The sequence below is a fragment of the Ambystoma mexicanum genome, chromosome 1p, assembly GCF_040938575.1.
Source record: "Ambystoma mexicanum isolate Mex_15411 chromosome 1p, UKY_AmexF1_1, whole genome shotgun sequence".
NCBI lineage: Eukaryota > Metazoa > Chordata > Amphibia > Caudata > Ambystomatidae > Ambystoma > Ambystoma mexicanum.
The window spans coordinates 658,920,181-658,935,688 of record NC_090921.1 but is presented as its reverse complement, the minus strand read 5'-3'; the positions used below and the strand labels follow the sequence as shown (position 1 = coordinate 658,935,688).

Below are 15,508 nucleotides of genomic sequence, written 5' to 3'. Positions count from 1 at the left end.
AGTCGACCTGCAACAACGACACCACCAGTGGAGCCCTGCAGAACCGTCTCAGCACTTTTCACGACGACAGACGAGATCTCCAGTCCGGAGAGTCTTCTTCCTTTGACTGGTGGGGATAACCAGTTTGCCCGTCTTTTCGCCTTCCTGGACCATCTCGTGGCCGCCTTGCCTGTGCTAAGCACCCCGGCAACCGGAATACCATGGTTTACCACTACTGCGAAGAAAAGAGTGGTACCTTGTACTCGGGAAACTCCGCGGCTGGTTTCTTCCCTGGAAGCACAATGATCTTCAGCTTTCCTCCGCGTCGAGACCTCCTCTTCCTCTGGACGAAATACCGACTTGCACCCGCTGCCAGGAACAACTGCCCCCGCTGGAGCATTCGTCTAACTTTCAGGTACTGTTTCCCGCCTGGCTTCCCTTGCGACAGATAGTTCGGGGTGACAGTAAATCCTCGACTTTCTAACCTGGGTTAGCCTGGGACCTGTTAACTAACTTTTCCTGACTTGATCTCAATCTTTTTGTGAACTATTTACAAAGACTTTTTGGGCATAACCCCACTGTGTGATCCTGGACACATTTCGCTGGCTCTCTCTAAGAGTGGGCCTGGCATTTGAACTTCCCTGCTCTCCAGTAGACTTTGCCTAACCTGCCTCACTGTGGTTCTTTTAAAAGTATTGAAATTTGTGTGCTTTCATAGCTCTGCTTTTTTCCCTCCCTTTTTTAATAACTTATTAGAGTGCCATCTTATGTTAAGCGCTCACCTCTGTCTGAAAATAAGTGGTGTTTCTCATTAATACTGGTATAATAAGTAATTAGGGTTGTATTTAAATATAATAGTGACTGTTGAATTTATTTACCTCTCTTTGTGCTAGTGTAATTTACAAGTGTCTTTAAATAAATAATTATATACTTTTACACCAAAGGTCTGGTCAGTGTTTGCTTGTGCTACTGTATCTCTGTACCTATTGTGTATACTCTATACTGCCTAACTCATCTTGAGAAGACTGACTGGGTTTACTGCCAACCACCTGTAGTCCTAAATCTTTTGCAGTGGTCCCTAAGGGAACTGCACAGGTTTCTGCCGAACAAGGACTCATCGCTGACATTTTAGCCACATCAAATACACCAAGAATTGTGTTTATTTACTCATCCTTTAAAAAAGAAATCCCAGTTTTCAGGCAGTACTAAAGCAGAAGAACAAGTTACTTTCTTACCTGGTAACGTTCTTTCGATGGGATGGTCCGACGATGTATTCCATATCTATGACATGTAATCACCACAGCTGTGCTGCTTCGGAAACTTTTTTCGGCGTCTGCGTCCTGCGTCGATGACGTCGATGCGCCGTCATCGAGGGCCTCCTCCGACGTCCAACGTCATCCGATGTGATAAGTAGGACGCACAACGCCCGTAGCCTCAGTTGTAGTTTTTTCCTCCCAGAACGTGCGACACTAGTCAACTGCCAGTCAGACACAAAGCCTTGCGGAACGTAAGCTGCAAACGCAAAAGAAATTCTGCAGCGGGGAAGGCAGGGTGGGAGCGATATGGAATACGTCGTCGGACCATCCCATCGAAAGAACGTTACCAGGTAAGAAAGTAACTTGTTCTTCGAGGGGATTGGGTCCTCCGACGTATTCCATATCTATGACAGACTCCCAAAGCAGTACCAGAGCAAGGAGGAGGGAAAGAATTTAGAATCAAAATTTAGAATAGCCAATCAAATAGCAGAGCAAAGGACCGCCTTGCCAAGGGCCAGATCCTGTGCTCGGATGGAATCGAGGGAATAGTGACGTACAAATGTATGTACTGAAGCCCAGGTGGCTGCATCACAGATGTTGCGAATAGGAACACCCCTCTGCAGGGCAGTAGACGCAGCCATACCCCTGGTAGAGGCCCGCAAGCCAGCCGGTGGGTCCTTACCCGCCAAGCGGTAGCACTCCGAGATGGCCAAAATAATCCAGCGAGACAAAGTCTGTTTCGTCACAGCTTGCCCCAAACGCTTTCCAGCGTAACCAATAAAGAGTTGATCGTCCACTCTGACCCGGGACATGCGTGAAACATAAAAGCTTAAAGCTCTCCTAGGATCAAGCCTATGGAGCCTCTCCTCTTCCTTACCAGGATGCGGAGGAGGATAGAATGCCGGAAGAACAACCTTCTGGGCCAAATGAAATTCTGTCACTACCTTCGGAAGAAAAGAAGGACGAACTCTAAGGACAACCCTGTCCTTGTAAAAAACAGTGAAGGGTGGCTTAACTGAAAGTGCCTGTAACTCACTCACTCTGCGAGCGGAAGTAACCGCAACTAAAAACACAGTTTTCAGAGTTAACAGCCTCAAAGGGCAAGAATGTAAAGGCTCGAACGGAGCACCCATAAGAAACTTAAGAACAAGGTTTAAATCCCAACCGGGCACCAGGAAAGGTGACGGAGGGGACACATTAGTGAGCCCTTTCAGAAACTGTGAAATTAAAGGGATTTTAAAGTAAGAACACTCTTCAGACAAGCGCTTAAAGAAGGACAGCGCCGCCAGGTAACCTTTAATGGTACCCACTTGCAAGCCCCTGTGGGCCAAAGAAAGTAAAAAGGACAGAACCATGGGGATGTCACATGCAAAAGGATCCACATTCTGAACTCTGCACCAGTCGCAGAACTTACGCCAACGGCAACGGTACAGAGACTTTGTTGCTGGCCTTCGGGCGGAAAGCAACACCTTCATCACGTCTTCAGGGAGGTCCCAATCCCTATACCTCAACCTTTCAGAAGCCAAGCGTGAAGGTTGAGGGATCTGACCTCTGGATGGAGAACCTGACCCCCCCCTCTCATGAGAGCAGATCGTCTCAGTAGGGAAGACGACGCGGAGGGCAGATGGACAAGTCGAGAAGGCCCAGGTACCACGTCCTCTGAGCCCACGCCGGAGCAATAAGGATCATCCGGGAACCGAACTTCCGTAACCTCCGCAGCACTTGCGGGATGACGGGGACTGGAGGAAACGCGTACAGCAGCGGGAATGACCACTCCACCACGAACGCGTCTCCTAAGGCTCCTTTTGGAGGAAATTCCCGCGAGCAAAACCTTTCGCACTTCCGGTTGACACTGGAGGCGAAGAGATCCACTTGAGGGGTCCCCCAAAGGGCGAAGATCTCCAGGAGAATCTCCTGAGCCAACTCCCACTCGTGAGAGATCGTGCTCTGCCTGCTCAGATCGTCCGCCGTCACGTTTTCGTCTCCAGCCAGATGAACTGCCGAGAACGAAACTTCCTGCTGGATGGCCCAGAGCTCGAGCTGCTTTGCCTCCCTGCACAGAGGAAGTGACCCTGCCCCCCCCTTTTTGTTGAGGTAGTGCATGGCCACTGTGTTGTCCGTCAGGATCAGGACACTCTTTCCTCACACAGTCGGCAGAAAAGCCTTCAGGGCTAGCCTGACGGCCCTCAGCTCCAACAGATTGATATGGAGTCTGGACTCCGAAGGAGACCAACGACCGCTGACTGTCAGCCCGTTGGCATGAGCTCCCCAACCCGTGAGGGATGCCTCCGTCACGATCGTCACCTCCGGCCAGGGAAGCCAAAATGGAGCCCCCTTCATCAAGTTGCCTTCGACGGCCCACCACAGAAGGTCCCGGGCGACCGAGGGCGGCACCTGAACCGGGTCCGACATCCTGCCGGAGGACTGCGACCATTGCGTCTTGAGCGCCCACTGCAAAGATCTCATCCGCAGGCGAGCCTCTGGCACCAGAAGAATGCAGGATGCCATGAGGCCAAGCAACCTCAAGAACTCGAACGCTGGGAGCGTCTGGGCATGCTGAAACTTGTCGGCATCTGCTGAATGTGAAGAGCCCTCACCTGGGGAGGAAAACACTGCCCCAGGGAAGTATCGAGCACTGCTCCGATGTACTGGAGCCGCTGTGTTGGCATCAAATGGGACTTCTTTAAATTGAGGGAGAAGCCCAGCCTGTGAAGGGAGTGGCAGGTGACGGACAGATGATCCAGGACTTCCTCGGGAGAGCTCCCCCTGATCAACCAATCGTCCAGGTAGGGGTAGACGTGAATCCCCCTTTGCCTGAGATGCGCTGCCACCACCACCATGAGCTTGGTGAAAACCCTCGGGGCGGAGGTCAATCCGAACGGCAGGACCCGAAACTGAAAGTGCGAGTCGCCAACCGCGAACCTCAGGTACTTCTTGTGCTTGGGATGGATCGGCACATGGAAGTAAGCATCCTTGAGGTTGAGTGACACCAACCAGTCCTGAAGCTGAAGGGCCTGGAGGACTTGCGAGAGAGTAACCATCTTGAACTTGTCCTTCCTGAGGAGTTTGTTCAAACCGCGCAAGTCCATGATGGGTCTCAATCCCCCGTCTTTCTTCGAAATCAAAAAATAAGGGGAATACCATCCCTTGTTCCTCTCCGCTACAGGCACCAGTTCTATGGCGCCTTTCTCCAGCAGGGCTTGAATTTTCTGCGCAAGGAGCGGATCCGGACTCTGCAAAGAGAGGTTCCCCGGTGGATTGTCGCGAGGCCTGTGCCGAAAGGGAAGACAGTAGCCGTGGGTTATGATCTCCAGAACCCACACATCTGAAGTAATGGCTTGCCACTCTACAAGATGCTGCGCCAGCCTTCCCCCAACCAGCGAACCATGGGACATGGCCTCATGACTGAATGGGAGCAGCTACGGCGTTACCTGAGGGCAAAGAGGCAACTGCCCGAGCGGCCTTGGCACCACGGGTACCCTGTCGTCCACCTCTGGTACCCCTGCGTTGGCCTCTGACTGCCAGCTCCTCTAGCTTTACTGAAGGACGAGTAATAGCGAAAGGAACCACCCCTCCACTGCTGTCCCCTAGGACGAAAAGGCAGAGGCTGGCGAACTGCAGCGCCCAACGACTTCGCTGCATCTTTCGAGGTCTGCAACCTCTCAAGGCTCTCGTCAGCCTTGCTGCCAAAAAGGTGTTCACCGTCAAAGGGCATGTTGAGGAGCCGAGACTGCACATCAGGAGCAAACCCCGACTTCCGCAACCACGCAAACCTGCGTATCACGGTGCTCGCCGCCATGGACCTACTGACGCATTCAGCTAAGTCCAAACCCGACTGAACGGACTCACACATGGAATCCTTACCATCCTGGACCATAGCAAGGAAACCATCCCGTTCGTCCCCTTCAGGAATATGTTCAGCCGCTAACGCAACACAGTTCCACAGAGTCTGTGTGAAACGAGACAAGGCACAAATGGAGTTGGCCGCCTGAAGCGCCATACCCCCAGAAGAAAACACTTTCTTCGCCCAGCCATCAAAACGTTTGTCGTCCCCATCAGGAGGGATGGTAGGGTACGACGCCTGCTTTGCCGGGGCCGTGGCCGCCTGCACCACCAAACTCTCCGGAGTGGGGTCCCTGGTCAAGTAGCAGGGGTCGCTACTGGCTGGACGGTATTTTCGCGACAAGGATCTGCCTACCGCCGGGAGACTCTCCGGAGCAGTCCAAGCCGCCGCCACCCTTCTCTGTAAAGCCATATGGAACGGCAGTACCGGATCAGTTGGGGGACCAACATCAAGGATGTTGGTCAGATCATCCTGCACAAACTCCCCTGGGGGAGCAGACCATCCCAAGTACTCAGAAACCCTAGCCATAAGCCGCCGGTACGAGGAATCGGCATGAGAGCCAGGCTCAGGCCTACAAAACTCCACCTCCGGAGAGGTGTCCAGTCCACTGGCATCATGCAGTGACTGTCTCAAATCGTCAAACTGACTATGGCCCGAGACAATTTCATCTGGAACCTGACTAGGAACCAGGCCATCAGAATCCTCATCCGCCTCTGAAATATAGTCCAGGTGGCGAAAAGAAGGCACCCGAGAGTGCTTGCTCTTAACCAAAGCCTTCCTAGGGGGTTCTCCCAAGCCACGGGGTACCTCCGACACGAAAGGCGTCGATGGCGTCGAGCGAATCGGCGTCGGCATCGAGAGAACCGGCATCGGCGCCGAGAGGATCGGCGTCGAGAGGATCGGCGTCGAGGAAATCGGCGTCGACGTCAGATGCAGCACCTCCAGCATCGGCGGCGTCGACACAGCCCTCGAGGCCGGAGCCCTGAGCGTGTCCCTCGACGACCTGAGCGTCGACGGCTTCGACGACTTCCTCGGAGCCAGAGCCTCGAGAAAGCCTGTCGACGCCCTCCACGCCTCAGACGTCGAGGTCTTCCTCGAAGACCTCACAGGTGCACACGGTCTCGAACGCGTCGAGGACCGGGACCTGGAACGGGTACGGCGAGAACGAGTCTCCTTGTCCGAACGGGACCTCTCCCGTGACTCGTGCCGACCACTCTTGCGAGCGGTGTCTCTCGACCTCTCACGACCGACCCCACTCGGGGGCGCGGACGGCTTAGTACCCTGCGACTCGAGAATCGCCAGCATTTTCTCCCCAAAGGAAGCCCATTCCTCCGGCGTCGCACGGCTGGTGGGGTAAGCGACGTGCCGGGCAGAGTCCTCCGAAGAGGACCTGGAAGACGACCGGTGTCGGCGCTTCCGAGAATGCCTCGAAGAGGCTGAGGAGTGGCGAGACCCACGAGACTTCCGACGATGACGCGGAGAGTCACCCCTCGAATCATCCGTCAAAAGCCCCGCAGACTTTGACTTCCTGGGCTTGGACACCCGACCTACCGACAACAACTTCTTACGTTCGCGTAAGGCTTTGGACGTGAGCGACTGGCAGTCGATAGTCATCCGTGTCGTGGGCCTCCCCGAGGCACCAGAGGCAGGCGTCGTGCGAGTCCGTCATCGACATCTTGGACCCACACTCCCTGCACTTCTTGAAACCCGGACGCGGGGTCGAAGACGAAGTAGAAGACATCTTCACACGAAGGAATCCAACAAAACGAACAGGTTCGAAGAACCGAGAAGAACAGAACTCTAAAGAGTCGAGGCGTGAACCGAGAATCACGAAGCAACACGTTCACGGAAAAAACGGAACTGAGGCTACGGGCGTCGTGCGTCCTACTTATCACATCGGATGACGTCGGAGGAGGCCCTCGACGACGGCGCATCGACGTCATCGACGCAGGAAAAAGTTTCCGAAGCAGCACAGCTGTGGTGATTACATGTCATAGATACGGAATACGTCGGAGGACCCAATCCACTCGAAATGCATTTTCGGGATAAAAAAAAATGTCCATGTGCATGCATGCCCATTACCTCTTCTACTCTAACCGGGTTAACTTGCCAGTGGCGACGCTCCCACTAAAGAATACTTTTCAGAGGCTTGTAAATCTGTGTAAGGTTTCCATCTGGAAAATACATTTCATAATTGATGTAGTACAACTTTGGACAAGACAAACGGGTAAATAGAATTACCTTTGTTCGTAACCTCTGAGCAATTTTCTCAAACTTGCCCTTGTCATGAAATTTAAAGGTACGCTTTTGCCGCTGGGCCGGGGCAATAGTGACTCTGGGATCGAAGTAGGTGTTGGATTCCAAATCATCAGATGGCTTCTCTTTCAGTTGCTGCTTAAACTGCTCCCGCTTCACAGCCCGGATGTTGGCTTTCAGCGTTGGCATGCGATGGGTCAATTCAATTTCTTTTCCTGTGGCATCTACAGTGCGTCCTTGGTCATCCAGAATCAAGGGAGTAGGTTTTGACTGATCTTTTAGATCCAATTTTCTGCAATTAAAACTAATACATGTAAGTTTCCATTAAACAAAAAGATCAACATTTGTCAAATTAAGAACAATTACTGAACAACTCTATAAGTGGCCTCTACAACAGTGGCAAAGGATAACAAAGTTAGATATGCATACTTACAATGTCTTCTCAGGGGACTCAACGTTAAAGACAAAAGAGCAGACCATCTACTCAATTGCCGCACAGCTGCCTAAAAGAGAGCGCCCCATTTTGCATGTTCTTCTGCAAAACTACAGCTCTAGCTAGTTGTCTGTTGGGAGATATACAAGATGTCACTATTTGCCCAGCAACTATTTCAATTAATATATTTTTTGTTTATTATGTATATCAGTTAAGTCAGTTTTTATACCACCCTTTGTTGTGGACAGTATAACCAATAAAGTAATAACACCTATTTGCTTACATGTACACACACTAATCGCTGTTCGGCGGCTTGCATCTGCTTAAAAACACATGCTTAGCATAGGCCACTATCGGGTGGATGGTCCGGAGTACCACATTTTTTTTAATTAAAAAACAGGGCGTAGACAGGTGCATTCCTGTCACACTATCCCAATCCTACATGTACAGGACGCACACTCCTTTCACATGTTGATGTCCGCCAATTGTTTTTCTACCTTGGCTATATTGTTCCTTAAGTCACTGAGTACGTTTGTACTTTATACTTTTCCGCTGCTCACTTGCGGGGCAGTTGGGTGGGTTCTTGCGATTCTAACAGTCCTGGACTGGCTTACCGGATGTCGAGATGGATTTCCAAAATAAGCCCTGGTGGGAGAGTTTTGAGAGGTCATCCTGTTATGGTGAACATGGAAGGCACTGAGAGCTTTGCCAAAACCCAATCAAGGTAAAATAGCTGAGCAGTCAAGGCTTAACTCAGGAAAATGCAAGCGGTCTAGTGTGACAATGAGTACACAGAGCAACACCAATAATTCATGTTAGAAAGTAAGTATAAAATTGTTATCTGTTAAGCCTTTAGTCACAGTTATATCGATTTGTAGAGAGTTTTTCAAAGAAAGGCCAATATGCCTAATTGCACCTTGGCTTTGGCATGTGTTAACTGCCCCCCAAATGAAAATAAACATTAATTTTATTAGGTTTTCTCTGGGTAGGCAGGTGCAGATACAAATTAGTTAAAATTGTGAAGAATTTTCTTCAGCGAAGGTCTCTCTTGAGGTAGAGGTCGCTTCAGATAAAGAAAGGGTCCCTGGATACTTATAACAGGGTAACCCTGAATGGAACGAACAAAAACTGTGCGGTACGTTTTCTGCACTAGGTTAGAGTCGTTCTCCTAGTCAAATCCAAACGACTAATAAAATTAATGTTTATCTTCATTTGGGGGGCAGTTAACACATGCCAAAGCCAAGGTGATAGAGCATGTGTCTTTTAGCACACCATAAGTGCAAAAAGAGACTATTCGGAAAGCGCAATTAGGCATATTGGCCTTTCTTTGAAAAACTCTCTACAAATCGATATAACTGTTATTATTAGTGTGAAAACGAGATTGGGCAATACACAGTTACATTACCCTAAAAATAGTCCTCCTTTTGATTTGGTCTAAACCTTTAGTCACACCAAGTATTAGAAAAACCCACGGTAAGGTATTACCACACAAACCCTTATAGAAGTTTCACAATATGCAGAATTAGAATGGCATATAAATCAAGTATCAGCGCAATACAGTTGAGTAGTCAAATCCAAAGATAATAGGCAGCACTCTTTAGAAATCCCACTGAACCATTTCCCTCAATCTTATCAAGTCCAACCCTAAGATGACAGTAAAAAAATAGACACTGGCGCCCACCCCTGTGAGAACCAACACGGCTACATGACCTGTTCTTTGGGAAGGTACCCACTCGAGAGTCCACAGCCACACTGCACCTTTCACAGAAGTGAAATTACCATTTGCATATCAGTCTTTGTTCCGCCCACATGAGCAGTCCAGCACCTAAATGCTTTGGCAATTCTCTTATGAACAAGAGTACCAACAGCAACCCCAGGCACGTATTTCAGCCTTGTTGGACCTAATCAGTGAGATGCACAGCATCTTGCAATGCAGTGCAATGGGGGCACTTTTGCATCTCCCTAGTCTTTGTTAGGACAGTTTTTCTGAAGTCCAACTAAGGGCTTAGTAAAACCATTCAACCGAGACGGTACAAGACAATGGTAGCATAGCCAGAGCAGCCAGGCTCATTTTAGGAGGGAGAGGGCTGTACAATCAGTACAAAGAAATTGTAATACAAATATTGTCCAAAGAAACAATTTATTGTAAAAAAAATAAATGGTTTATTTAAATACAAGTAGGCGCAGATAAATCTTGGGGGAAGCAAGTACGATCACAGATCTTATAAGCACATTATAGAAAAACACATCACTATGATTGCAGGTACACAGACAAAAGCATATAACTTAATTTGGAACACCTAACAGTAGTTCTTGGGAATTCAAAACCAATAGTTACTTTTGGATTACTTATAGTAATACAAGGTAGTAGACCCTAACAGTTTTCCCATGACGCTCAGCAAGAAATCACATAGTAAGTCAACTGGATAATACACTTTGCAGAATAGTGGAAAACTTGTTCCAGGGACAGTAAAAACCTATAACTCAGGTTCAGGAAAACAGTTATTCTAGAGGAGTTGGACCTTGGGGTGTAATATTCAATCACAGTTTTTCAGTTTACACACTAAGACAAGCAATAACAAGTTAACTTATTTTTGGATGGCACACAGCTATGCAAGGTAAAAAAAACCTCTATATACGTTTGTGAGGAGCTACCAGCAACCTACAAAGTAAGTATACCCTTGGCAGACTTATTCTGGACAAGCTAACAGCAAGTCAGGGGAAGCAAGACCCAATTGGGGACACTCCTACAATTCTCCTAACGGGAAAAGTAAAGTGAAACCAGCAGCATTCCTTTTTGGAAGATGGAATCCAATTCTCAGGTGATTAAGTTAACCCTTTATCTACTTTCTGTTAGAATGTAGGAACAGTTGCTAAGGAAAGTAAGACTTTGAGAATACTTATTTAAGAAGGTACACAGATTATTCAAGGTACATAGAGCCTATATATACACCTTTCAGAATGGCAGAACATATTTAAGATAAGTAATGACTCTTACCAACTCATTCCCAAGTAAGTAAACTTGTCAACACTTGTTTCACTTTCCAAGGCAGACCCCGTAAGGTATCCGGCCCTTCCCAATTCTAGTACATGAGTTCTCTGAGGAAGAAGAGGGACCCTAGTGGTCTAGGATCCAGCTGTAGGCAGGATGAGATAGAGCTCAGTTGCAGGAAAAGTTCGGAGTTCCAGAGGAAGACTTTTCAAACAAGAAAGTATTTTACTTTAGAGTTAGTGGAGGGTCCAGGGACTTCAGAAGACACCCTAGGAGGATTCCAGCAGTGGGCCTCTGAACTGGACAAGGGACCTCCCAATCACAGTAAACACCCCACCCAAAACTACACAGGAATCACACGAGACTTAAAGAAGTAAATACCCAAGCCTGCACAGTACCTCAGCACAGACTATTTTGCAGCAGAAATTCAGGATCTGCAGCCAAAAACCTGGTCGTTCAATTCCTTCAGTAAGGAGACAGGACACTGGAAGGACTTTTGCAGCCACGACCACGGGGAAGGCATTAGGCAAGGTTGTCCTCCGGGCTGGATGCGGCTCTGTGGAATTGGTGCCCTTTTCAGGAGCACAGAAGACAGAATATCGCCAGTCGGATTCTCGTCGGTTGCAAGGCCAACACTCTGGTGAAGGGACTTTTGAGAATCTATTCACATCCCTGGAGGTCCAGCAGGATGCCCACAAAGTTTCAGCAAGATTCAGAAGACTGCAGCACACAATGGCTCGAGGTCCCAGGGTGTTGGGGTATTGCAGCCCTGCAAGGTTGAAGCACGGCGTGGGATGGCTCAAAATGCAGGTCTTCTTGCGTCTAGTGGGTCTCACCAAGCTCTGGGTCGTCCCCAGGTCGATTGGAAGGAAGGGCAACAGCAGGCTCTGGTAACCTACCTACTTTCTGCTAGAATGGCGAGACAGTTTCTAAGGAAAGTAAGACTTTGAGAATACCTATTTAAGAAGGCACAGCTTATTCAATCTAAGCAAATCCTATATATACTTTTCAGAATGGCAGAACATATCTAAAGTTACCAAGTAACTTTTTTTTCCAACATATCTTTATTAAGATTTCAACAACATGTGGTAAAAACAGACCAAAAGAATAAGCAAAATAAAAAATTATAACATCATAACTAAAATAAGATCAGGAGGGTGGAGGGTTGGGGCACAGCAGCATCGTAAATGAACATGGATAATCAACATTGGGGCATTTATAAATTAATAGTTTGTTATAGTGTTTTCAGGGCTCAAGCCGAAATTGAGTGTGCTGGGTCCGGGTTCTTCTCTGTGCTGGATTTGTTATTTTGTTGGCTTTCTTAAGGCACATTGGTAGCAGGGCCTCCCTTTAGTCGTGATTTGCCATCCAGCGGAGGGAGGTACGCTGCTGAGCCACACCCGGAAATTGTTCCGCATAATCCAGGAAGGGAGCCCAGACACTGTAGAATCTGCTTGCGTTTCCGGTGCGGAAGGCTGCGATTTCTTCTGCAACCACTGTGTCTTAACATTTTGTCCACCACATGGGTATTGCTGGACCTTCAGGGTGTTTCCATAGTCTGGATATGGAGATCTTTGCCGCTGTGATTAGATGAGAGCAGAGGTCCGACATTTGGCCAAATAACAGGATTTTCCCATCGCCAGTGTCCCCCAGCAATACTATCCCCGCGACACATGGGATTGTCAGTCCTGTAATTAGCCGGATCTGCTTGAGTATTTCTTTCCAGAATCGTGTCAATTGCGGACATGACCATAGTAGGTGATATAGGGTACCCATGTCTGGGCAGCCTCTCCCAACACTGTGCTGGGATTGCTGGGTTGCTCTTGTTTAGAATTTCTGGAGTTAAGTACCATCTATAGCACACTTGATTTCGCTGCTTTGTTTTTTGATACATTTTGAGCTCTTATGCGTTCGGGTCCAGATTCGACCCCATTGTTCCGGAGTCAATTCCTTTCCCAATGTCTTTTTCCCATTTTTGCATATATTTTTCCTTTTTGTTGGGGTCCGTTTTGTCCAATAATCTATACAGTGTTGATATCTTGCCTTTAGGGGCATTTGCTGTTACAGTGCATTCTAATGATGCCCCCGTGCGTTTTTATGCTGCTGTGGGACAGCCAATCCCTAAATTGAGCATAGTGGAATCTTTCAGTTTCTGGCACCAGGAATTTCCTTTTACACTCTTCAAATGTTAGTAGGGTTCCGTTGGCAAAAAGAGTCTGCTACCTTGTTTAGCCCTCCTTCCACTTGTCAAATGCGCTCAGAAACAATCCCAGGAAGAAGTCAGATTGCACCAAATTGGAGTTGGGGGTCTCACAGTGCTCTGAAGCCTCATCTGCGGGCTGCCTTCCTCCAACATTCAACTGTGGTTCTGGTGGTGGACAGTGGTCCAGAGTTAGGGGAGCCCTGTGGCATTGTGACGTGTGAGAGTGCTGATAACAGAGCGTGGCTCCAGTCCTCTTCGAGTTTTTTTCCAGTGTAGTTTATTAGTGGTGGCCTGCCATGTGAAGGCCTGCCAGTGCTGTGCTGCAAGGCCTTATCTAGCAATGTCCGTGCCGCCCGAGCCGGTTCGCTGAAGCATGACTCGCTTAGTTATTTGCAGCTTTTTTCCACCCCAGACAAACTTCAGCATTTTGGTTTCCAGCTTCTGCAGAACCCTCTTGCAAATGGGTGTTGGGAGGGCTAGGCAGTGATAAATGACTTGGTGAACCAAGTTCATTTTCAGAACCACGACTCTCCCCAGCAATGAGACTTCTTGCTTGAGCCAGCGATCCAGGTCTTTACTCAGTTCTCTGAATAATGGTGGGAAGTTTATTCGGTATGTCCTGTCAATTCTGTTTGGAATCTTGAATCCCAGGTAACTGATCTGAGATTTCACCCAAGTGACAGGGTGTCTACTTGCCAGTGCTTCCCTGTGCTTTTGTGGGATGTTTACGCCCAACGCTATTGACTTAACATAGTTCACCCTGAATCCTGATGCTTTGCCAAATGCTTTAATCTCTTGCCAGAGGGCTGTCATGGATTTGTCGACCTGGGTTATGGTGATGAGGAGGTCATCCACATACAAAGCTGCTTTGTACACGCTCCCTTTTACCTCCACTTTTAGAGACCTCCGAGATGTGGGCGGAGAAGGAAAGGGTGGAGCCAAAGATGACCCTGAGGTTCTTAGCCTCGCAGGTGGGGGTAGGAGGGCGGCCAAGGGAGGCCGGGCAGAGAGTGAGGAGAAAGGATGGTGAAGGTGTGCCGATGAGGAGGATCTCCGTCTTGCTGGCATTCAGACAAAGATCATTGGCGGCACACCAATCTTGAATGGCAGTTAGGCAATCAGATGAGAGAGGGAGAGGAGGTGGCAGAGGGCAGCCTGAAAATGAGTTGAGTGTCATCAGCGTTGCACTGGAAATTTCAGCAGAAAATGGCAATGCAGTGGGCGAGAGTTGCCGGGTATTGGTTGAAAAGCCAGAGCGAGAGGTTAGACCCCTGGGGAACACCACAGGTAAAGAGGAAGATAGATGAAAGGTAAAGCACAATGTGTGTGGGTGAGCAATCAATGGGAACTCTATGACCTCAGGAGCCAGGCTGCTAAATTCAGAGTTAAAGGGCATGGGTGTAGGGTCACACAGGGTAGTCTTATTGGTGGTGAGAGGGATTTTTCCATTAGATGAGCGAACCAGGTTTGGCGGGCCCACATGGGGGCCACTAGTATCATGGTAACTGGTTCCTGGTACATCTTGTGCACTATCTTGTTGAGAAGGGGAGTCGGGGGTGGGGGGTTAAGCGTAGACAAATTTCCCTGACCATTTAATGCAGAGACCGTTTTGGAGCGGTTCTGTTGGTACCTGGAGGTGTAGTCTTGGCATTGGCCGTTCTCCTGAGCCGCAAATAGGTCGATCTCTGGGAGGCCCCATTCTGCGAAGACGTTCCACACAATGTCTTTGTGCAGACGCCATTCGTATTCTATGGGCAGAGGGAAATCTCTGCTGAGCACATCTGCCAGAAGATTGAGTTTCCCTGGAACATTTTGGGACAACAAACATCTTGTGTTTGAGAGCTCACATCCAAATGTTTTGGGACAGCTTGTATAGCCCTGGAGAGTGAGTGCCCCCCGTTTGTTTAGGTAATACATGGCTGTAGTGCTGTCTGTTAGAATCAGCACCGTCTTCCCTTGTAGTTGCATAGGAAAGGCCTTTAATGCTTTGAACACCGCTAATGGCTCCAGTAAATTTATATGGTTGGACGCTACCTGAGGGGACCACACTCCATGTGCAGTCTGCTGAAGCAGGTGAGCCCCCCACCCCGTGAGAGATGCGTCTGTCGTGAGAGTGGCTTCCACTGCAGGGGTGGTGAAGGTCTTCCCCTTCAAGAGGTTTTCTCTCGACCACCACTGCAGAGAGAGAACGAGGGCTGGCGAGACAACTACCAGATCTTCCCATTGTCCGCTGGCCTGACACCACTGGCTGTTGAGCCACTCTTGCATGGGACGCATGCGCAACCGCGCGTGGGGAACCAAGTATATGCACAACGCCATCATTCCTAGCAAACGCATGGCTTTTTGCACCGTCACCTCCCGAATGGCTACATATTGAGGGATCTGAAAAAGCATGTTCTGAACCCTCTCGTTGGAGGGGAAGACTAGGCCGTCTTTCGTCCAGATCAGAGCTCCCAGAAATGAACAAGTTACTTCTTACCTGGTAACGTTCTTTCGATTGGATGTTCCTCTGACGTATTCCTTATGTTGATAGATTTACTTCCAG

General features: G+C 49.0%; 1 protein-coding gene across 3 annotated transcripts in view; it reads right to left on the bottom strand.

Annotated features, from left to right (window-relative positions):
- The window catches only part of PRPF3 (pre-mRNA processing factor 3), a 1,104,158-nt gene that overhangs the window by 866,450 nt on the left and 222,200 nt on the right, over positions 1-15,508 (bottom strand). For all 3 annotated transcript variants that reach the window (XM_069649724.1, XM_069649725.1, XM_069649726.1), the window contains exon 8: positions 7,321-7,627. In XM_069649724.1, coding sequence (XP_069505825.1) covers positions 7,321-7,627 — 307 coding nt within the window. The remainder of the gene's footprint in view (positions 1-7,320; positions 7,628-15,508) is intronic.